At 42.2% G+C, this 24,077-nt stretch overlaps 1 protein-coding gene across 1 annotated transcript; it reads left to right on the top strand.

Annotated features, from left to right (window-relative positions):
• The first annotated feature begins 15,042 nt into the window (after positions 1-15,042).
• On the top strand, positions 15,043-24,011 carry TTC14 (tetratricopeptide repeat domain 14). The gene is made up of 12 exons (XM_040074510.2): positions 15,043-15,200; positions 15,279-15,400; positions 15,624-15,823; positions 16,189-16,273; positions 16,363-16,492; positions 17,084-17,236; positions 17,893-17,964; positions 18,956-19,075; positions 19,157-19,279; positions 19,999-20,116; positions 22,053-22,162; positions 22,610-24,011. The coding sequence occupies exons 1-12, from the start codon at positions 15,043-15,045 to the stop codon at positions 23,568-23,570; spliced, it is 2,352 nt and encodes a 783-aa protein (XP_039930444.1). The 3' UTR covers positions 23,571-24,011.
• Positions 24,012-24,077: the final 66 nt, after the last annotated feature.

The following is a 24,077-nucleotide window of genomic DNA, read 5'->3' as shown; positions in this document are numbered from 1 at the left end:
AGCCTCGGAGCCCAGGCGTACAAGCAATTAATAGTGGATTTATAAATGTCACCGGCTGCTCGCCTCATTGTTGTGGCACACAAAAGGCTGTTCTGAGCTCTGGATTCCTTTAGGCACAAAATCAATGAGTAAAATGGTTTACAAAATATGAGCCCATAGAGCTTTATGTCCTTGTGGTTCTTGCCGGAGTAAAACGCATTAGTTCCCCGGGGAACTGTGGGAATCACATTAATTTCCTCAAGAGAAGAAAATTTGAAAGCCCTCAGCGAGAGCTCAGGAAATGGCACTTTGCATTTGATGCTTGGCCACAATAAAAATATTTATTTAGTGGAAAAACTGCAAGAGAACATTTTAAGAGCTTTCCTTTTTTATCTTTCTACCCAAACTTATGTCAGAGGCCTGTCAACCACCTGAAATACCCGTTACAAAGACATGTCCAGAAAGTACAAGGAAATGATTTTTTGAGACACAGGGAACTTCTGAGTTAGATTTTTTTTTTTTTTTTTTCCTTTTTTCTGTTTCCATTGTGATATTTGGAAGTCCAGGTCTGCCATTATTGGTTTGTGAGGGTGACCTGGCTGTTGACTCAGAAATGGCTCCTGAATTTGCTGTTCCAGGAAGCAGCAGAGTCTGTCAAGAGTTCAGCTGTTTGATCTCCTGCTACTAAAATCTCCATGCTCTACGCCCTGCTCTAACCTGTTTCTTATCACTTGTAGCTGAAGCTATTTTTGAGCCACTCAGCAATTGTATATTGTGTTACTTGCTACAGATCTAACTAAAATAAGACTGGTAGAGGATCTAGTTATGTTTTTCCCTTGGAAAAGTGTTTGCCTGAGCTGAAATAGGGGTAACGTGGAGGCCACAGTGGGATACATTTCAGCCCTACTTTGCCACCTAATACCAGGCTCCTGAGATCAGCTTTTCTCAAATGATTCTTTTGCTCTAAGCCACAGCAATGAGCTGAAATGGCTGCTGGCTGAAAAAGATATAACTGATACAGATATCCACTGAAACTAGATTTTAGAGAGAACATTCAGTCAATACAGAAAGGAACACCAAATTACACCTCATTAGTCATGGGTACAGTTCCATGTAAATGTTTTGAAATAAATATAGTTGTGAACTAGTGCGTTTGGGCTAAAATCACTGCTATCCCAAGTGCTGTGACTTCAGTAGTGTTTGCTATCCTCAAACTCTGACCTTCCTCTATCAGTGTTATCAGAAAAGTTGTGGAGAGTGATGTAGCTCTTGGAATCCATGGGGATTTCAGCATGTTTTGAGGAGGCCCCAGAACACTGCAAAACACACTCAGAGAAAGATCACAGGACAATGCAGAGGCCATTCCTTAACAATACATCCCTGTTCGACATCACTGCAACATATCCTTGATCCAGAGGCTTACAGATTGCACTATGATATGTCCTGATCTTTCCTGATTTGTCTTGTGTGTGATGAAGTCTGTAGGTTCTGTTGTCACATCTGACACAGAAGAGAGCCCCAGCCAGGAGAGAACTTCCCATGCTCAGGTGTCATCATGCATCTACACTTCACAAAAAAGTGGAGAGCAGTGAAGTTTCTCTAACACAATGTTCCTGAACTAATGATTCTGCCTGGGAAGCTGCTGCTCTTCATTACCTCAGACGTGGCACCTCACCAAAGGGGTTTGGTTGCTGTCAAGTTCTCAGTGCTGTGTGCACTGAGTGTCCAATGCTGATCACAGTGATGGGTTCTCCTCATAGAGTACCTCATGGAGAGCTGCCTGCAGGAATTCCGTGTAAAAGGCATATCAAAATTGAAAGAAGTATCATAGATAAGACTGTGTATTGAAGGGAGGATCCTGAATTTTGTCACAGCCCATACAGAGCCATGGGGAAGGTGTTCCCAGGGACTGGGTGACAGGCACCAAGCACAGGAGTCACATTCCAGGAGCACAGCCCACCAGCACTGCCCCAGCTCTGTGTGAGCTGTGGGCTGGGGTTGCTGTGCTGCATCACCTGGAGGCACAGCACTGGAGGTCACCGTTCATTTTTCTCGCCTGGTGTTTGGCAAAAACAAATAATAGCTGGAAGTAAAATGGTTAGCGCAGGTTTATTACCTTTGAGGGAAACAAATCACAAAAGGGTAAATTGAAATTAACTGGGTTGAACACAAGGTAAATCGATAGGATTATACCAGGTTCACAAAAAGGGAGGACTTTCTTCTATTCTGTGACCTTTTTTTGAGGACAAGTTGGAGGAAAAACACGAGAATGTAGAGAGAAGATTCTGAGCTCTAGATAAATAGCAGTAACCAGATGTTTTCAGCAGGTGCTGTAAGCCCTAAACAGTGGGATTTTACTTCATGGAGCCTTATTTGTGCAAATCCAAGAAAATACTTACACTAAGGCCAGATGGCTGCAAGTGGCCATGGGCACTGCTTCCAAAGCTCAGTGGCATCTCATTTGCTCTGGTGTGAATATGGAAAGAAAATTTCTTCTCAACAGACAACTCATCTAAAAATAACTCCCTTAAACAGATTTTCAGGCTTCTTTTTGTATGTTGATATTAAGAGGAAGTAGTTTATGACTACTGAGACAGATTTTGTTACTAGGAATTTGCATTTTAAGTTGAATTGAACTGGGGAAAATTTCCCTCTAAATTATTTTCCTCTATTTTTAGTTCCTGTTTTGAATTTTAACTTCATGATTTCAGGTCACCAGGTTATGTTATGGCTTCACAGTGCACTATAGCACTGACTACAGCTGCAAGCTTGCCAGACCTATTGCTGCAAGCAACAGTTGCTGCAGTATCTAGTACTAAAAACTGGTTGAAAGATGAACTATGAAACGATGACTATGAAATATAAAATTTTCATCTGTGCAGTGAATCATACTAATTTTCATAAATACATCTGTTCATATATACACCAAAATTGCAGAGGTTTCCATTCCTGACATAAGATTCAACTGCTGTGATACCTTTTAATGTTGCCAAATGGTTGGTTGTTTCTGAAGCTAATGGTGAGTCAAGAGAAACATCAAGATGCAGTTTGGTAAATGGATGAGTGCTGGGTTAGAATAAGGTGATTAATTGTAACTCCTGAGAAAATACAGTCACTAAGAACAGACAAAGAAGTAATTCCCATGTTAGTGAAACTTCCCTACATGTCCTTTGGATGCACTCCGGATGAGTTAGGGAAAAAGTGCAGAAAGAAACTGGGAAGCAAATAATCTGTTTCTTGGAGGTCTTAGAATCTTGATTAAAAAAAAAAAAAATTGAATTAAACCCAGAAAAATGTCAATTCATCTCAAGGAAAGGAGTTCACGTTGTACATACTAACTGTGATGGGCAAATTTGGGAAGGAGTAACGTGAAGGACTGAGAAACTGTTGGGATGCCTGTGCCCATGCAGCATTGTTCATCTGCATATAACACAGGCAGAATACATGTGTTTTTAGGTAGCTCATTACAACAAACAAACTGAGGGTCATTCAGTATAGGGCAGGAAAAACTACGGAGGGACTTCTGTATAGACAAAAAAGGAAGGTTGGAATGGATCAATATTTATAGGCTGGTGAAAAGAAGGTTAAGTGGTTGAGAACAAAGAACTTGCCAACAGCCTAACAATGGGATAAGCAGCAAGAAATAAGAGGAATTCTTTAGACTGTTCTAAGGCAGAAAGGAGGAAGAAATTAAAATTTAAGCGGAACACCGAGAAAAATACTCTGATACAGAAATGAACTCGTAAAAATCTCTCAGGGAACTATTTGAACTTCACTGCTTGAAGACTTGGACACTGTCTTGACTAAATATATTTCTGGGGATAATTCATTTCCATTGGTATCAGGACATGACCTTCTCACCAGCTCCCATTAATCTCCATTGTGTAAGTGCCTTATGAGGCAGCAGCAGGGACTGGCCGGGCTGTTAATGCTTGGCTGGGGGACAGAAAATTCCAAAAAAGTGCAGCTCAGACCCATGGCAGGGCCTGGGACCAGTCCCATCTCCCAGATGAGTCCATGTAGATTTATTGAGTGAGTATCCCCCAAAGACTTTGAAACTCATAAGTCATTTGTATTAGAATAGGATCTACAGTAATTAACTTCTCTATCTATAATAACTCCAAAGTGAAATGAGATTTAAAAAATAATGTCTGTCTTTCCTGTTTGGGAGTTTGCAGATTTTGGCTTTCCTTCTGGACTTTTTGATAACTCGATGACTTTCTGTTCTGGTCCCTAGGGATTTTCCTCATGGGAGCATTAAGTGTCTCAGTGTCTTTGCCTGGGCTTCAGAAAAACCTCCTGACTGTCATTTTCACATTCCTTTTGTGTACCAGTGGGACCTTCTTCACCAAAGAAGCTCAGCTGCTTCCTCGGGAAGGAGAAGTCTCCCTGTGGGCTAGATGGGTCTGTTGAACTTGGACACTCTTTTAAGGAATATTCTCAGACTGAAAATGCCCAAATCAAACATTTGCTGTCCATTGCTACCTCCCATAGTACTCATATCCCACCTCTAGTTCAGGCAGGTTCAGATAAAATTAAAAGCCTCCAGCCTGGTATCATGTGAAAGTAGTTGTGACCTCAAATCACGGATGATGAAGATAAAAAGTGCTAAAAGACACTGCTGTTCCTGGCACTGACTTTCAGCTCTGTTGGGAATCACAGTTAGGTGTGTCACCTAAAGATGAATCAAACACAGATTTTCCACGGGAACCTTTGCAACCTAGTAAGGAACATAAGGCCTGTGGGGGGAGGTTTTGCTGTTTGTGTTCATATGCCGAGGCTACATTGCATGTTCACCTTCACATTATTATTAAATTTAAAATAAAAGTCTATGCAATTATATCCAAAATCATTTTGGATGAGTAGCACAAAAAGAGCTGCACCTTTCTGGTGGTTTTGTGTTCTAGGACAGTGGAAGGGACCATTTTCATAGAAAGCATCTTTTTAGTTTCCCAGTATGTTTTGCCCTGTAGAAATACTCTCTGGTGTGCTTTGTTGGGGATTTTTTTAATGTCCCTGTGGGAGTACAGTGTGTGCCTGGGAGAAAATAATAACTCTTAAGATGATTAACATGTTATTAAACTCTGGGATAATCGCTGTCCTGTCAAGTGTCAGCTCTTGCATTTCATCAGCCCCATGTGACAGTGCCGGACTGCTCATTGCTTTCTTTGATCTAAGGAGAGTATTTTTCATGATCAGCTGCTGAATGTGACCCCTTTGGAACTGCAGATAGTATAAAGAAAACAAAAGTGGGTAAACATTACCAAGTCACCCAAAAAATAATACTGTTTTTATGCCAGTTGAAGTAAGCCTAAACTGACTCCTCATGTGGCAACGTATGGGTGGGACTGGTAACAGTGAACAGCTGGGGGATAACAAAGTGTGAACTTTGCAAGAAATACGGATAATTCTGCTTTTCAGACTGGCTGCTGAGTCACATACAAGCACCTGCATGATGAAATGGACCTGTGCCATCTGCTACAGATGCTTTTGCATTGGCCAAAATCTGAGCCCGAGTTTATGCCAGGGCCTTGAGTACACATCCTAATGGAGTTTAGTTGGATGAGTTAAAGGCTTTATGGGCTCAGCTCAAGATCAGCTTCTTCATTGTAAAAAACTATTATGAATAAAACTAGAAGTGAGGGCCTGTTCCTGCTTTACCTGGGTAGTTGCTGTTAAGTTGAGGGTTCAATATAATTTTCCCCGTATTATTTTGCAGCCCTGTTGCAGTTGTGTCTGCACTGAGCTCTGGCCTCCAGACTTGAACCTAGACCCAAACCCACTGGCTGCTTGTCCAGTTGGAGCTGTCTCATCGCTGAGGGCCCACTGGGCAACCACTGGGCTGTGTCTGACCCTGATCACCGTCCCCAGCCCTGATCCTGACACTCCTGTCATGCTCCTCTTCTCTTCCACTCTCAGGTGGCCTTTGCTGCTCTTGCTTTGTCACTGTTCTGATTTCATGCCTCTGAGTAACTGGGTTAACTCTGCTTGGTTTGGGCCTTCCAAATAAAATAAGTGAAGGGATGTAATAATTGCTATCCAAGGTCCATCACATGGTCAGCAGCTGAAATCAAACTTGTAAGTAACGGTGCATTTTACCCCAATAGAGGAGTGAGACCAAAAGCAGATAAAGGCACCCTGTGAAGTGGTACATTCAAACTACAGTTCACCTGCTGAGTGACTTTGATTTCTACCATCATGCTGCTGCTTCTTTTCAGCTGTGAGAGCCACTGTACAAGAGAACAGTGGCTTTCTCCACTGAAAAAATTCATTTGTTTTGTTTTTTGGGTTTTGCCAGGGAGCCAGCATTTAATCACTAAGATGTGTCATGCTGCTAAGCTGTGTGACAGCTTGATGCACCGAGGGATGCTCCCCACTGAAAATGTAAACAATTTATGCTGTGTATTTTTCCACCTAAAGAATCTACAGGTTTTTGCTAATAATGGCTTTCCCTTTTTCCTGTTACAAAGCAGTGTCCACATTATTTGCTATTAAAAAAAAAAAAAAAAAAAAAAAAAAAAAAAGGTCAGTCTTTATTTCCATTCTGGTAGTGGTGAAGTTAAACAGCTCTTGTACACTTATCTTACTTTACAATATTTTTTCTCTGTGATCATAATTTTAAAGTACAAAGCAATAATATGTTTACTTGGGGAAAAAAAATAATAAAAAAATTGTATATCAGAATAGCCAGACTGCTGTTTTCTCCTGCTCTTTCTGGCTTCTAACACAGCTATTAGAGACCGAAATGACTGTTTCATCTCTCAGCTGTGTGAGGTGCAATTTCTGAAGTTGAATGCAGAGGGTTATGGTCCATTTTAGATATCAGCAGGAACTATTTCTCAGAGCCTGCTATAATATCTTAGAGTTTCACAATAGCCCTTGTTATGTTTCAATACATTCATTTGGTCTTACCGAAAATATTGTGGATCCTGCTCTACTCTCCCTATCCTTTCCCTGTCATGTATCCTCCCTTTGCCTGCTGCTGGTAGAGTGGGGGTTTTGACAGCACTTTGCCACAACTGATTTGTCAGAGACTCTCGCTAGTTTCTGACCCTGTAAATGATCCTTACAAGAATGGATTTCTACCTCTGGGTAGGGAAGGCTTTTCCTTTTATCTTGGCACTCAGTGCCAAAACAACCCTCACAGTCTGGGGAAAATCCCTTCCCCCTTTTGATATTTCCAAACCTCTTCTGGATTGCAGGAGCCAGAACTCTCTTTGGATGCTGAAATTTATTTAAATTCACCAGCTTTGAAGAAAACCTCTTCTTCATATTTTTCAGATGTATTTTGTGACCACTCCTAGCACAAGGCAGGCTTTCCCATCTTTAAAGAAGCGAAGTGCTAAATGTACAAGATGAGATTGCAAACCAGGTTAGAGAGATGAAATATAAAAAATAATTGCAGGCTGCCTTGAGGACCTGACAATTATCTGTCTTCCCGGCTGCCACTAGAATTTCTCAGGGGCACGTTCTGGCAGGGGGGGCCAACCAGGCACCTCAAGCACATCAGCCTGAAGTGTTACTTTTCGGGACCAACCTTTTCCTGGGCTATTAACCTTCTGTTTGAACTTCCAATTGCACATTCTGTCTGGCACTACCAAAGCTTTACAGCATTATTTGAAAGTGCTACATCATTTCCTTGAAGCTTCTCAACTAAGGAAACATTGTATTGGAGCTTTGATTAACTCTTGCTGTCAGTATAGGTACAGATTAGAGCTCGAGTGGCCTGAATTGTGCTTCCAAGGGTTTTGTTGATGCCTTTTTATAGACAGTGTGCTGACATTTTGTACAGATGGAAAAATCTGGATTTCTTTCTCCCACTTACTGTTCTCCTACGCACGTACACACAGTCTCCCATGTATATATTTACCAGTTGTGGGAGGATCAGATCATCACAATTACAAGAGGGGAGTTTTAGACACCAGCGATTTAGATTTGTGTGTTTATCTCTCACTCCCAATCAAATCAGCACAGAGATACATCTGTGATTAGTAGTGGCAGCAAACAATTCCATTTGCATATGTAAAATCTTAATTTTTTGTATACTAATTATCATCCATTCTTAGCCCAGAATCACAAAGGTATTTAGATGCCTAACTTTTTTTTTTTCTTCTTTCTTTCTTTCTTTCTTTCTTTCTTTCTTTCTTTCTTTCTTTCTTTCTTTCTTTCTTTCTTTCTTTGGTGATTCCTTTTGTGATTTTAGCTGCCAATATCTTTAAAAACACAATTTGGTATCAGAGTTGTAAAATGTGATACAAGAGAGAGATGCATGGAGTGCATAACTTGCATTTCAGGTTCTCTGCATTTGGTTTGGGACACAGAATTGGAGCTTGGGATTTGTTTGGTTTGGGGTTTTTTGTAAGAAAGCAGTTCTGGCCCTTGTTGTACTTTTGGCAGGGATCCCTTTCTTCTGCTCTAAGTAATTACCTGAATACATACACATCTTTATTTCACAGTAGTATTCCTTTTTCTCACATTTCAAGCTACCTCCTCCTGTTCCTGCTTTAGATTTTCATCTGTTTCAGAGCCTCTATTCCCCATAATTATGTATTCTGTTCAACTGCCTTAATAAGACAAGAATTGGGAGGAAATCAACAGCTGTATATTTCTTATATTCCAGAAGCTCCAGCTAAACCATGTCTCGACTTTGACACTTGATTGCTCTGATTAAATCATAATTATAAACGGCAGGGAAAGCAAAGAAAGTTTAGTTACCAATTCCTGTCTTTCATGCTTGACCTGAAACCTGCTGAAGCCAGCAGCAGTCCATGAAATCTCCATCCAAAATCCCTCAGAGGCACAAAACTGCCCATTAAACCAGTGGCAGTTGTTTTTGCCTCAGCCTTTGTAATTTCTTCACTGAGCCAAAAGATGGACTGGAACATCAGGCAACAGGTTTTACTTACAGACTTAAAAAGTTTTATGATAGAAACAGGAAACCTCTAATAATAAATTACAAATAAAAGGTAATTATTAAATTCAGATCAGGTACATTTTTTTCCATAGCTTGTGAATTTACTTGCAAATCATTGCAACCTTTTGGATTTTACTCTGTGAGGAATTCACCAAATGTTTAAATAAACAAATATCATATATGTACATCAGTTTGGCTTTCCAGTGTTCCATCTGGCCTCTGATTTTGGTTGGTAGGAAAAACAAACCTGATCTGTTGAGAGACTAATGAATATCTACTTATGGTTGTTACTTATTTGAATTATAACAACCAGATAATTGTGTAATTAATTTCTCTTTCTGTTTCCTTAATCATTGCATTTCCAAAAAAATTCTTATTGAGATAAAAATTAATTGGAAATCATATCACACCAATTCAGCTTATCATTTTTTATGAGAGATTCATCTGCTAAAGACAAAAATAATTTCGGCACATTTAATTTGTTTTCAAGGTATGCTTATGCATTAAATAGGGGCAAACACAAAGGTAGTTAATCTGTATTGTGGATTTGTGTCACTATCGGTTTAGCTTTTCATAAGTTAATTAAAGCAGTTTCAAATTTTTAGTTTCAGTGTAGTTTAAATAATGACAAATTTAAAAGAAATGAGGAGGCTGCTAATTAGCTTGTGACAATGGTTACATGCCTGGTTCGTTGCAAGCAATTGAGAAAACAACTTCTGGGTTTTGTACATTGCTTTTTAGGCAGTATTTATTGCACATGTTGCACAAATAGAACATTAGAGCAACTGACCATGAGCTACATAAATAAGAGGTTGTTTTACCAGAAATAGAACTGCAACTGGTTTAGATCTTCAAAATATTTTTAGAGACTTCTTTGAACAACTTTTGAAATTTCATACATGTTCTACGACAGTTATAAAGGCACAAATTTCTGGAAAAAGCATTTTATAATGAAAACGTGAATATTACTGCTACAAATGAGAGACTTAATAACCAAGAGAAGTTGCATGCTTAAAGATATCCTTGTTGTTCTTACAGCCTTGAAGTCAAATATTCACATGGTATTTTGCTACACCCTGGAAATGTAATTTTGAGCTCTAAGTAGTGATCTACTCTGCTGACAGGAAAGTTTTGGTGCCACTTTAAGGTGCAATCACTCTGAAACTTGAAAACCAGGATGACTCCCCCTTGCTATAAAGCAGGAGGTGCTGCCAGTCTGTGGAGCGTTAAAAGCTGGAAAATACATGAAAACCTCACAAAAACCTGTCTGTTCAGCATACCTGCTGCTGAGCCTCATGTATCACAGGAATTTGCTCTGCAGGCAGGATTTCCAGATGCTGTACAGGTGGGTGCGTACATATTGTCTGTGTCGTGATTGCTGCTAAGTTGCCTGACTGGGGTTCCTGCCAAATAAGCAAACTTTCATTCAAAACAGCCTGGTTTTCACATTTCGGGTAAAAAAAAAAAAAAAAAAAAAAAAAAAAAAAAAAAAAAAAAAAAAAAAAAAAGTCAAGGGTGATGTTTCCTCCAGCAGCCTTTTCAGTTTCACCTGAAACCTCTAAGCACTTGTCACTACTCTGTAGGCATGAAACGCTGCACTGGGTGCTCAGTCTGAACTCACAGCGTACAAAGACTCAGCAGTGCCTCTGCCTGCAGCCTGACAGAAATCCACAGGACTCGGAGGGGGGTCTCCACTGACATTTCTTAACTATTATTTCCACTGTACTGTCGATTCACAGCCCCGGCAGTTTCCACAGTCTGTCTTTGCATATTTATAACATGTAACTGACTATTCTTTCTCTACATGTTTCTAGAAATCTGAGAAGTGCAAAGGACCTTGACACCAAAAACAGGCGCTGAGCGCACTCCAGTTAAGTGTACATCACTGAAACCATACTCTCTTGCAGAGACAATGAACTCGTTACAAAGGGAAATGCTTGAACGGCCGTGGCTTGGGCGGCTGCATCACTCTGAGTTTGGGGTTGTCTTCACATTTTCTCATCATATTCGGTGATTATACCTGCAGATATCTTGTTTTCCTCACAGTAGGGCTATTAACTGGCCAGCAGTTATTCTGTGTTGAGGATCCCTTTATCAGTCTTGAGCTAAAATAATATCTTGTATATTGGACAGTCTCTTTGCTGCTTCATAAATTAGCAAGTCTAGGCAGCAGGCCCGCTTTTGGCAGAATTTTCCATAAGGCTAACACAGCTGGAAGTACAACTCTTCACGTTCATTTTCATTACTACTAGTAACTTCCTCTTTCTCAGCCCAAAGGACAAATTTAGTGTCCTAAAATATATTATTTTGACTATTTCACTCCTGTTTGCAGCAGGCTAAAATTTATCTTCAAATGTGCCCACAATTTACAGAGAATAATACTTTGACATGTATGATATTGGAGAATCTAAACTTTTTGTCAGTGATAAAATGTGGCTCTGGGCACAAAATCCTTTCCTCCTTGAGATTTTCTTGTAAGCTTCACCAGTGACATTGGGTACTTGGAAATATTTGAGGAGCAGCTTGACCTTGTCGCATTCAAGCTGTGCTCACTGGATTTGGTTGAAAATCTGCTTATTATTTCACATTGCCACTTTGAAGTTTTATCATGCCTACCGGTGTTTGGGTTGTTCAGGGGCAATATCACTGTGAGTTTGACCCTGGGTTCAAAGCTGGCATGGTGTAAATTCATCATCTTTTTACTGTGGGAGTTAAAGGCTGCAGGATGGATTTTGTGAGCTGTCTTTTAGCATGCTCTGACCTGAACCGTCAGCAGATCTACATTGAGTGCACTCAGACACGCCTGGTTTCAAAGTACCTGGAGTGTTCCTCCTCCTGCAGGGTGGGATGTTGACTTGTATCCCTTTCTCCTGCAGAATCAGGACACTCCTGCCCACCCTGTGTTTACTTAGCAGATGGGATCAGGCACTACCACTCCAGGCAGTTCCTAAATCAATGGAACAGAGGATTAACAGCATATGGAGCATGCCCCTTCCTCAGGCCTGGCATCTCCTGAGCAGTGTATATAGCCATGGCTTTACTCCAAACTATTCCATTTATCTTTATCCCTGTCTGAACTGTGGTGGCTGCTATTCTCTTCTGTCAAAAACATTTCCTATCGGGCAACTGAAGTAAAGCAAGCAAAGAATGAAAAGAAAAGCAGAAAGCTTCCACCACTGAAAAGATGGAGAGATATTTTTTAAATCACAGTGAATATCCCAGAAACATCCTGTGAGAGAAAAGGATGCAAAAGCTTGTGTGTGCCTTGGATAAGGTGAAACAATGTACAATATGTCACAGCCTTACATCTCAGCTCATTACTATAACCTGGAAAATAGGAACAAAAATTACAAGTTCATGGTCACATACTGTGCTCTGGCAAAGCTGTTTCTGAAGCTGGAATTATTTGGAGTAATTTAGCTTGCTTGATTAAGATAATTTCAGGATGTGTTTGGCCCAGATAAAGAATATGAAGTTGGTCCTCATGTTCAGGGGCAACTAATCTACCTTCTGTGTATCAATGTGTTATAAATTACTGAATTTCCTGAAACACAAGTGAGTTTACACAAAGAAGAAAATGCCTGTAAGAAGAATCTGTTGTTGTAGGTGGTTGTGCTTTGTGCTTTCACAGTGATTTTTTGCTGCTGTTTTAAGTCCAGAAGTTGTAACACACTGGAAGTCTTTACTCATAATGTCTAATTTCTTGTACACTGTGCGTGTGTATCTGCATATGAGACTGAAGAAATGCTTACACAAGCAGAGTTCATGCTTCAAACTTTTTTTTTTTTTTAAGCTCTTGTATTTACTAAGCAACACCAATTAACTCTTACTCAAAATACCATTCCCTCAAATAAAACTGCCACTATTTGCAGTTGTGCCATATGGCTCAGGATGCTGCACTTGCCACATAAGTCATCCAGGAAAGGCTCCTGCGTGCACTGGATCCATGCAGGAGCATGAACCTTCCCACATCACCCTCTGTCTAATCAGTCTTAATGTCTAGAAACTTCCATCTGGTGTTAACGGTGCTTCCCCACCATGGTAACTGGCAATCTAAGAGCACACCTAGTCTCATATAGATCAGGACTTTAAATCAAAATCTTGGCAGCTGTTTGGTACATAGCAACTGTTGTGTTTCCTTTATCTTCTTTTATATTAAAACAGGGGAACATGAAATGAAACTAAAATATAAATTTGCCCTTCCAGTGTCTTCCCCAAGTCTGCTACACCAGTGATATCCCTGCTAGCTTTGAACTGAGCTTCTGAGACCAGAGTCTTTGATATGATCCTTGCCCTCTCAGTCATGCTGCTTCCTAGAGGAGTCCGTGTCCCTGATCTGCTGACATCCAGGTTGCTATTTTTGGTTCAGCATTGTACTGGGGGGAGAAATGACATTATGCTGTTTGCAGTGGGTCTTTTCCCCCATCCACCTCCCCTTTTAAAATTAATTATTAAATGCGATGCCAGGGACAAATTATTCTCGGGAGCTGAAAAACTGTGATCTTTCTAATAGATTTGGATTATTTCCAGCTGGTTTTAAGCACCTTTCTCCATTAGCTGGAGAGGTGATTAGCGTGAAGAGCCTCCTGAATGAAGTGTCTTTTTAGCATCTAAAGTTAGCTCTGGGGAGCAGGGCAGCTGAGCTCGGTGCCAGGCCCCGGCAGTAGCTTGGTTGTGCCCTCAGCTCATCGCTTCTCCCAAGAGAATCGCCTGTATTCCCAGTTTCAGTAAAGCCAGGACATTCCTGCCCGCACAGTGTCACCTGTGGGCTGTGCCGAGGGGACCCTGGCCAGGGACAGTGCCAGGAATGGGGATTGGGACATACGGAGCTGAGCCCCAGCCCCTGCCGCTGCACTGGCTCACGCTCTCGCCTTTAGCCACAGAATCACGGAACAAGTTGGGTTGGAAAAGATTTCTGGGATTATCGAGTCCAACCTGTGGCCCAACACCACCTTGTCAATTAGATCATGGAACCAAGTGCCACATCCAGTCATCCTGTAAACACCTCCCGGAACGGTGAGTCCACCACCTCCCTGGACAGCCTGTTCCAATGTCCGACCACCCTTTCCATGGAGAAATTCTTCCAAGTGTCCAACCCAAACCTCCCCTGGAGCATCTTGAGGCCGTTTCCCCTCGTCCTGTGTCTGGTTCCCTGGGAGCAGAGCCTGACACACCGGGCTGCTCCCTCCCAGAGAAGGTCCCCCCTGAGCCTCCTGTTCTCCAGCTGAGCTCCCCCAGCTCCCTCAGCAGCTCCTCACGGCACTTGTGCTCCAGCCCCTTCCCCAGCTCCGTTCTCTTTCTCGGCACTCGACTGCCGTAACTCGACACGGCCGAGAGCCGCCCGTGCTGTCCCCGGGCCGCTCCCTCAGGAGAGAACACGCTCCAGGCAGCGCCTCCTCGAGCGGCCCCGGGGCACACCCGGTTCGGCCCATGGACACCGCCGGGTTCGGGCCATGGACACCGCCGGTTCGGGCCATGGACACCGCCGGTTCGGGCCATGGACACCGCCGGTTCGGGCCATGGATACCCCCCGGTTCGGGCCATGGACACCCCCGGTTCGGGCCATGGACACCCCCGGTTCGGGCCATGGATACCCCCGGTTCGGGCCATGGATACCCCCGGGTTCGGGCCATGGATACCCCCCGGTTCGGGCCACGGACACCCCCGGTTCGGGCCACGGACACCCCCGGTTCGGGCCATGGACACCCCCGGTTCGGGCCATGGATACCCCCGGGTTCGGGCCATGGATACCCCCGGGTTCGGGCCATGGATACCCCCGGGTTCGGACCATGGACACCGCCGGTTCGAGCTCCTCTCTGGGCGCTCCGGGCCGGGGCCAGCGGGGGCGCAGCGCCCCCTCCCGGCAGTGCTGCAGCGGGCACAGCCTGCACGGGCCGCCGCTGCCGAGCCGGGCAGGATTCCCGTGGGGAAAATCTGTGTCATTTGAGCTGTGTGTTTTAATTATTCTCCCTTTAATTACTCTCTGTTTATAAACTAGAGACGCGCCCGCGAACAGGGCGGGCGGCACCGCCGCCGCTCAGCGCGGTCCTCCCGCCCGCCGGGGGCGCTGCGGCCGCCCGGTCCCGCCCCGTCGCCGTTCCCCGAGCGGCGGTTCCCGTTCCGGGCGAGGCGGCGGCGTTGGCGCCGGGATGGATCGGGAGCTGCTCCGGCAGGCGCTGAGCCACCACGGCCCCGCGCTGCTGTCGCTGCTCCGCGCCGAGCAGCACGACAACCCCGACTTCCGCGGGCTGCTGCCGCCGCCCGGGGCCGCCCCGGAGCCGCCTCGCGGGGCCCCGCCGGCCGCCTGGTGAGGGGCGCCGGGGCAGCGGCCGGGCGGGCCGTGAGGGGCCGCGGGGCGCGACTCACCGCGTTCTCCTTCCCCCAGGAAAGAGAGGGCGAGCATCGACACCGAGATAAAGCGCTTCATCGCCAAGAAGGCGGATCTGCTGTTCGCGCACTCGTGGAAACCCAACGGGCCGATCGAGGACACCATCGAGGAGAATGAGGGTGTGTGAGTTGAGGGGGCTCGCTCTGTAAGGACAACACTTGAATTCGCGGCATCTTTAGAATCAGGCTTAAAATTTTTGCTGTTGAGTTTTATGGGCCATGCGTAAGCTTCCTGTTAGCACACACGAAAAAAGAATCGTATTTTCACGTGTTTTGCCGTCAAATATGTTGGGATCTCAGGGTGTAGCGTGGCCGTTTGTAAGTGGCTGTGCCCTTGTTGCAGAGTGTTACGCTGTCATGCCGCCCCTGGAGAGGTTCTTGGAGGTGCCCAGGGAGGAGAGGAGGGAGCTGTTCTTCCGCGACATCGAGCGTGGCGATATCGTGATTGGGAGGATCACGTCTATCCGTGAATTTGGCTTTTTCATGGTGTTGATATGTCTGGGAAGTGGTGTCATACGGGAAATTGCAGATCTGGAAATCACTGTAAGATACAGCTTTGGTCAATACTTCATTTTTGACATCTGTTTATTGCCTCTTGCATCTCTTAATGAGTGGAACGTGTAAAGGTGAAACAGCTTTGGGATGATGGGTAGTGTCTGAGTTTGTGGGCAGCTTGTGATACTGTGCTCAGCCAGTGAACACGTCTTGCTGTGACCCACATTATTGGGTTGAAAAGTTCATAGTTTGTGGATGCATGGATTTTTACTTGAACCAAGCCGTATTTTAAGAATTGCAATTCTGATGTGCATTAAGCTTAAAATAATCTTTTTTTTGGCTTGAACTTGGGGTGGAAAAAACCCCCAAGCCTATGACTTCATTTATGATATTCTTGCTCTGTTCTGTTGCAGGCCCTGTGTCCTGTGAGGGATGTGCCTCCTCAGAGCAACCATGGAGATCCTCTGTCATATTATCAAACTGGAGACCTTATTCGAGGTGAGTAGCTGCAGAAGTTGCCAGGAATTGGTTTGTCTCGGGTTTGAGCCATTTCAGTAATTTTATCCTTCCCTGTGTTATTTCTGCAGCTGCACTCAAGGACGTTGACCGTTACCACGAGAAGCTGGCGGTGTCACTTTACAGCTCAGCTCTTCCACCCAACCTTTCCAGCACAAAACTGGGTGTGATCACCTCCGATGACTTCCCACTGCATTATAAGTAAGGATGTGCTGTTTGGCTGCGCTTGCTGTGTGCTGTCTGAAGAGCATCTCTGACAGGCTGGCTGTCCCTTAAACTCCTCCCTGGGCTTTCTGATTTTATTGGGTGATCACATCCTCCTTGTTATTCCTCTCTCTAGCATACTTGTGTCTGGGTATGTAGTCATGGTTGGCTTTTTAGCTTCTTTCCGAAAATATAGGGAGAGCAAAAGGCAGGGTGAGATATCTGTTGCTTTTCTACTGTGTTAACAAACAAATAAAAAAACCCCCAAACCTTGGGAGACTGTAATATGAATTCTTAGCATTTTAAAATTCCTTTTAGAAGATGGAGATGCAGCTGTCTGTAATATTTATGTAATTTTTTTGTATGTCCTGGTGATAGGAGTGTGGGTGTCCATATAGGTTTCAGAAGCTCACCTGGGGTAAAGGACATAGGGGTCAGTAAATAGCAGGAGAATACATGCCTGTAGAAGAGAACAGTTTGTGAGCAGTATTACAGATGCCAAATGGCATTTTTATTCTGAAGATGAGTGTGATGAAATAAGGTAGAGAGCCTGAGGTCTCATTTGTGTCCATTGGTGCCATTTTTAAGGCGAAGCCTGGAAGTTGCCAACACAGGAGAGACATTCGAGGAGGTTTTGCATCGTTCCCCAGGATTCGCTAATCCATCGTTAGTTGAATATTTAGCAGAAAAACTGGGGCTAAGTGAGTCAAATCCACCGTCTTTGCTGAGAAGTCTTCAGATGTAAGTGGTTTTTACATTGTTCCTCTCCTGTAGCTCTGTGCAGATTATTCTAATCCATTGAAATAGACTTGTGAGTGGGAGTACTAGACCACGTACTTAAAATTTTACATTTTGACTTGCATAACTGCAGCGTATACATCCTTAAATATTTAAAAGCAAACTCCTCTAGAGTAAAACATTTGCATTTGAAATCCTATTGCTCTGAATAAGCAAGGCACCTTACCATACACAATGCTTGATATCAGATACTTATGGAATTTATTGTGTAGCTCGTGTCAGCATCTATGGATTGAAATCCAGGATGCTGAGGTTTTAGTGTCTTCTGACGGATGTTTATTCACAGTGTTTATTTTAGTAATAGGTTTGACCCCCTTTGTCAAATATATGCAATGATTGATGCTGTGGTCTGTACATACTTTAGGCTCAAAGCAGGTGTGGACTTTGTATATTTTTGTAAAATGTACTGCAGTTGTACATTCTACAGATATAGAATGGTTTGGGTAAAACTGATTTCAGAAATACGAAAGAGCAGACCTGATTGAGGGAGAGCACTAAGGCATGGACAAATAATATTTCAGTATGCATTGCATACTTTAAGCTTAACTTTGTAGACTTAGACAGTCAGCTTGATGTTTTTCTTTGTTTGTTCCTTAAAGTAAAAATTTCAGTGAAGAAGATTTTGCCCCTGCCTTGAGGAAGAAGCAGTCTGCATCTTGGGCCTTGAAATGGTATGTGATACTTCTTCTTGTCAAAGCTGTTGGGTTACAGATTATATTTCTGCAAAGAAAACACACATTGAGACAGTTTTCCCACTGCATGTGTAGCAATGTAACCAGGATCTTATTGAAAATAAACATAAAATAAGTGGGAATGTGACAGATAAAGTCCTGAGATTCAGTTCCAAAATGTGTGTCAGTTTAAGGGAATACCTGTTCTTAAAATACTTTTAATATCCTGACCCATCCTAGAGTTGAGATTAAGATTTGTGATAGCACCAAGCACACAATTTTCTGTTTTATAATTGAGTGTTGAATGACCTCATACTTGTCAAGTCATTTAAGCCTCAGACTGTAGATGTAACAAGTGCACTTGCTGTCTTTGGAACAGCAGCCCTGACTATTTACTTTTTGCTTTTACACTATTGCAGTGTATTTGCAACATTGATTAATTGCAGAAAAGGTTGCTTATAATGTTAAATTAAATATTAATTCTTAATAGAAGTCTGTAATGAATTGTTCTGAAGATCAGCTTATATCAATCCTCTTCTAATAAGTTAAACTCTTGGAAAATGTGCAAGAAATGTTCAGGTAATGTGAAATGTAAAATATTTGTATGAGATGAGCTGCTCTGAATGTGTACCATCTGCCCATATCACCTTGTGGCATCTCTCTAATGAGGATTTTTAGCTTTGGATATAATTAAGCCTGTTCAAGGTTAATGGTGGTAGGTCACACATAGTTTTGTGTAGAAATTTGCTTAAACAATAATTCCATAAATGAAAACCAATGTAATATAGTAGCACTATCTACAGAAATGTTAAGATACTGGATTAAAGACAATACATTTTTGTGGAATTAGGTCGATATCACCTAACTGAAATGCCAGTGTGAAATACACCATAACAAGATCAGGTTTTTAACCTGTCTCGTTTGGCATTTGTGAGTAGCAGAACAATGTGCATAGACTAACTGTACTATTTTTAAAATATTTTTTCTGCAGTGTAAAGGCTGGGGTGGATTATTTTAAGGTTGGGCGCCACGTGGAAGCCATGAATGAGTACAACAAGGCTTTGGAGATTGATCCACAAAATGTTGAAGCTTTGGTAGCACGTGGAGCTCTGTAAGTCTGCTTGTTTCATTTTTTTCCCCTTTTGTGAAAGAGAAGCATCACTGTTTCATATGCAACTTTCTGTTGTTCTAGGTATGCAACCAAAGGAAGTCTGAACAAAGCCATAGGGGATTTTGAAATCGCTTTAGAAAATTGTCCTACCCATAGAAATGCGAGGAAATACCTGTGTCAGACCCTTGTGGAAAGAGGCGAGCAGTAAGTGTCGGGGTTAATGAGTTTGGTTGGTTGTTAACAAATTTTCTCATAATATATTTTTTTAATAGCATTTCAGTGAGGAAGCAGAATGGCATTTTTCCTTTCTGGCTATGTGTTTAAAGAAAAATAAAAGTCCTTGGAAATATCAATTTTTGTGTAATTGGTTTATACCTTGTCCTCTGTCCCAGTTAAAATATTTGAGGTTTAATCCTCGATATCCTTTTTAATCCTTGATACTCTTTCACTGGTAGGATACCAGGCTTGCATAAAGTCCTGTGAATTGTTTGAATATATTCCAAAAGGTTGAGGATTGTTTGGTGGTTGTTTCTTTTTTTTTTTTAAGTTTTGTAACAAAATTATGTTCTGTTACTCTGCTGAAATATTGGTGACCCACCGTAATGGAAAATTTTAGTTTTGAGTATTCAGGGAATAGATTTCTTTTAAGCCCTGTGTTAAGAAGAGAGAAAGACAGCATTTTTGAAACTAGAATTGATATTTTGAAGAATAGTGGTACAGGCCAGAATTAGGAAATTATAAGGTCCAGAAATACTGTTTTGTATTGTTAGGGAGATGAGCTGAGATGATAGAGGGGGTCGCAGAGGAATGCAGTGGTAATGTCATAGTGCAAATAAATACTTGCAAGTAAGAAAGCCTTAAAGTAAGAAATAGCTGTCAGAATCTGTATCCTAACTGTATATGAATTATCACTTGAATTTTAGGTTGGAAGAGGAAGAGAAACTGCTAAATGCTGAAAGTTATTATAAAAAAGCCTTAAGCTTGGATGAGACTTTTCAGGAAGCAGAAGAGGCCTTAACAAAACTCCGTAAGCACATGCAGGTGATTCTTTACTTTCTTTTCATATGGTGCTCTTGGTGACAATAAATGAACATGAAAAACCATATTAAATCGTCTGAACAGGGAGGGGTTAAATTGGTGGTTTGTCTTATTCTCTGCTTCCCTACTCCACAGTAAAGATTTTCTAGTGAGCATTATGGCTGTACCTACCAGAAGAAATGTACCCCTTGGTGACTCCACTGTTTTGGGATAGTAAAGAAATGCCGACAGGGGAGACCGGGAAAGAGCAAAGCAGGGATAAGAATGTCCCATTACACAGTGTGAATAATGAGGTTAATTTAAAGCATTCTGTGAATATAAATGTTCGAAGTGTAAAACGCTTCCTCAAGCCAAATAAACATTGTTACCATAACTCTGGCCAGACCTTGGTCCTTGGGGTAATTAGAGAGAGTAAGACCAGGCAAAGCTGCAGCAGAGGGAGCTCACATGAGAGGGAAATCAAAAGGTAATTTAAAGGAAAGCAGCAGGAGGTGGAGGGTGGGCGAGCAGGCAGTTTGAATATCTCAGCTTTCTCCTCTGCTATCTGGTGGTTTTTTTTCTCTCTTCCCTTGCAAGCAGCATGTTTCCCAGGTGAGCCTGCTGGGTCTCTGCTAACCTGAGTTGTTATCTTTTCCCTTTTATTTACGTCCTTTGCTTGTGTTGTCTTCCAGAGTGGGTCAAAGAGTAAAATAGAGCACTGAGGAACAGGCTTGTGTTGTTCTGTGCTTCTGCATGTGAGGATGTACGCAGGCTGGGGTAGATGGCCTTAGCCAGCAGTTCTTCAGTTGGTGGAGCCATAATGCTGACAGGATGTGTGGAAACAAGGGGGAAGAGGAGATGGGACAATCTGACAAAACTGAGCTAGACCAGAGATAAAGAGGTTATTTATGTTATTTGAGCAGTACCTGCATTTGGCTGCTTTAGAAAGAGGTGTCAGTTAAAGTGATGAAGAATATTCTCAGCAAGTAGGAGATAAATGTTACTCCTTTGACAGTTATGTTACTCCTACAGTCATTGATGCAGCAGATAAAGAATATGACAGCTGTTGTTTGTTGCTATGCATGGCCTTGGCTGCAGTGAAGGGTTTTCTTTATTATAGCTGTTAAGACAGTTGCAGAGTTTTGAAAACTGTAATCAGACTTCCTGCTCAATCTGAATAGAGCGACTCTGTAGAGCTGTAAGTGGCAGAAGTCTGATCTCTTAATGGACTTAAGTGGTTTAAGGATTATTTATCTGCTTAGATGCTCTCCTTGTAGCAGTTGATAAATCTGATACTGTCCCTGCTGTGTTCAATGGCTGAAACAACTGCAGTGTGTCTTCCTGCAATTCTGATTATGTGTTTTTCTCCAATGCATTTCCCTCTGAACGGAACTGTTGTTGCTGTGCCTGCCGTCCGGTGCTGCTCATCACCACCAAACCCCTGGAACTTGATTGCTTACGTAAACTATGCATCAAACTGCTCTGTGAAATTGTTACAAAATGGTTTGTATTCAAACGTGGCCAACTTGAATTTGTCTTCAACTGGGTTCTGTGTTCCTCTTGTAAACTACAATAATGATGACACTTTCCCTCAAACTCTTCTGTTTCGGTTGTTCGGGGGTTCTTTCCTTATTTTTCAACGTGTTGGTAATATTGGGGATTTTTGGCATATTCTCTCTATAACTTTTGGGCTCTATGTTTTCCTGGTGTGCTGGATCATGGGTACCACTGCAATGACTGGTCAAATATATTTTTTAATGGAATAAAAACTGCAATATGGTCTTTAAATATAAACCTGTCACAATGGCCACTACCAAATTCCTGAACAATACTCATTTTTGGTCTGGGAATCTTGGTAAAACATTCCTGGTGTATACATTTGGATGGGGTTGAATGGGGGTTAATACCCGTGTTAACACTGCTAATGTAATCTTTTTTATGATGCTTGGGTTCAAAAAAGAAATCTTTGGAAATGAGGGAGAAACAAGCTGCCAAAGAAGAGAGACAGAAAGCAAAGAAAATAGAAACAAGTGCAGAAAAATTGCGTAAGCTCTTAAAAGAAGAAAAAAGGTAACTGTTACATTCCGTGTACGGGTTACGTGGCAATAAGGGCAGGTGAGACTGTGAGCAATCCATCTCAACAAACAAAGCTGGGGAAAACTCCCTGGGTAAGCTGCTTTTCCCTCAGGATGTTTTTGTGGATAGTGTCCTTTAGTGCGTATGGCCTTTGATGGAGAAGCATGTGGAAGAGAAGTTGTTTAAGGAATACTTTGCAATGTGACATAATTACAAAGCATAATGCCATGTGAAACTGGGAAAGAGGTCTTTTATAACAAAATGTTCAGTGGATTTAATCTTAATTTTTTGATGAAGAAATGACATTTGAAATTGTCTTGCCAGTCAGGCTCAGTTTCTGTTCCCACCTTACAGTCCAAGCTGGGGTATGCAGATTTGCTTTCTTACATGTAGTTTTTGCCTGACACTGAAGGTTATCTCACAGGTTAATTATTTTTTTAGGTTGAAGAAGAAAAGGAAAGTATCGACTTCCTCCTCCTCTTCTTCTTCTTCTTCATCCTCCTCCTCCTCCTCCTCATCAAGCGATTCATCATCAGATGTATCAGCTTCTTCCTCCTCCTCTTCCTCTGATCACAAGAAACGTAGGAAAAAGCGTCGGCATAGATCTGAGTCTGCTCGCAGCTCCAAAAAAAGCTCATCTAGAGCTTCTTCCCATTATAAAGATCAGGATAGGAAAGAGGAGTGGTATTCCCCTCCAGCTGATACCTCTGCTTCCTTTCTTAACCAAAGTTTTGAAGTGGAAAAGCTGCTGGAAAGGCAGGACAGCGTAGCGTGCCCAAAAATGGAGGTAAAAGAGAAAGACAGACACTGTTCTTTTTCGAGGACTTCAGGTGATGATGAAGACACTTTTGGAGGTAGGTCTGAAGATTCAAGAGATTCTTACAGTAGCTCCAGAAGTCAGCCAAGTCATAGCAAAACTGAAAAATACAGTAAACCAGAGAGATTTTTCTCCAGTTGGAGGGGTCCTTCAGGTTCGTATCATAAATCAGATTATAAACCCAGGATGCATTATTACAGGAGATTTGAAAGGGATGGGGAGTGGAGAAGAGAGCAGTTTAAGAGATATGGCTCAGGTCAAGACAGGTATTACACATCCCCAGGGTCTGACTATTCTGGCAGGTCAGGGGGGAAGTACCGGTCATATTCTAGCAGCTGCTCACATGAAGGTGACAAAGGTTATGATAGTGACAGGCAGCATCAAAATGAAAGTGAGTCTAAGACTAGGAAAAGAAGTTATGAAGAGACTGATAAAACAAAGGAACCAGATGAAGAAGTGTCATTAAATGGTACAGAACAAGCAGAAAGCGGGGTTAAAAGAAACTTGCCTCAGAACTTAGTTAACATATTCAATCAGATAGCTGAATTTGAGAGGGAAAAAGGAAGTAAGCAGAAGAAACAGTGAAGTACCTGAGAATACACTACTTGGATGAGTGTAGTTATGTGAACTTTTAACTTAGTATCTTGTGAGGAAATACACACAGAGTTGAGAGAAAGGCAGAATTTTCTCTGCATTTCAGAATGTCAAAGATCATATGGTGGAAAGAGATGGAAGAATATCTTACATAAAATATCAGTTATTTAAAATACAAGTTTCCTGTGCTCTTAATTTGAGGTGTTCCTGTACAATATTCTGTCTGATGGGCTGAAATCCCTTGATACCCCTGTGCTCATGTCAAACACACACTTTAACAATTGGTTTTCCTTGGCCCTGGGTTGCTATTGACTGTTGATATTCTTCTATCAAACTTAACTTCCAGCTATAGAAAAGAGATAACAGAACGAAGTCATGTGCTATCAATGTATATAGCCCATTTGATCATTAAATTTTCTTAATTTTTCTTAATTTTTTGTGTCTGGGTTTTTGTGAACGCTGCTGGGATGTTTTATCCTGGTGCAGTTACATGTGCTG

This window comes from Hirundo rustica, chromosome 10 (assembly GCF_015227805.2).
Source record: "Hirundo rustica isolate bHirRus1 chromosome 10, bHirRus1.pri.v3, whole genome shotgun sequence".
Classification (NCBI taxonomy): Eukaryota; Metazoa; Chordata; class Aves; order Passeriformes; family Hirundinidae; genus Hirundo; species Hirundo rustica.
Note: the sequence above shows the minus strand (reverse complement) of the source record. Positions and strands in the feature narration are given on the sequence as shown.

What these genes read in the sequence shown, in the direction of transcription:
- TTC14 (XM_040074510.2), top strand. Translation starts at nt 15,043, where the DNA reads ATGGATCGGGAGCTGCTCCGGCAGGCGCTGAGCCACCACGGCCCCGCG. An exon ending in GACTTCCCACTGCATTATAA is followed by an intron (nt 16,493 to 17,083) that starts GTAAGGATGTGC and finishes GCCATTTTTAAG; the next exon opens with GCGAAGCCTGGAAGTTGCCA. An exon ending in CTCTTAAAAGAAGAAAAAAG is followed by an intron (nt 22,163 to 22,609) that starts GTAACTGTTACA and finishes TTATTTTTTTAG; the next exon opens with GTTGAAGAAGAAAAGGAAAG.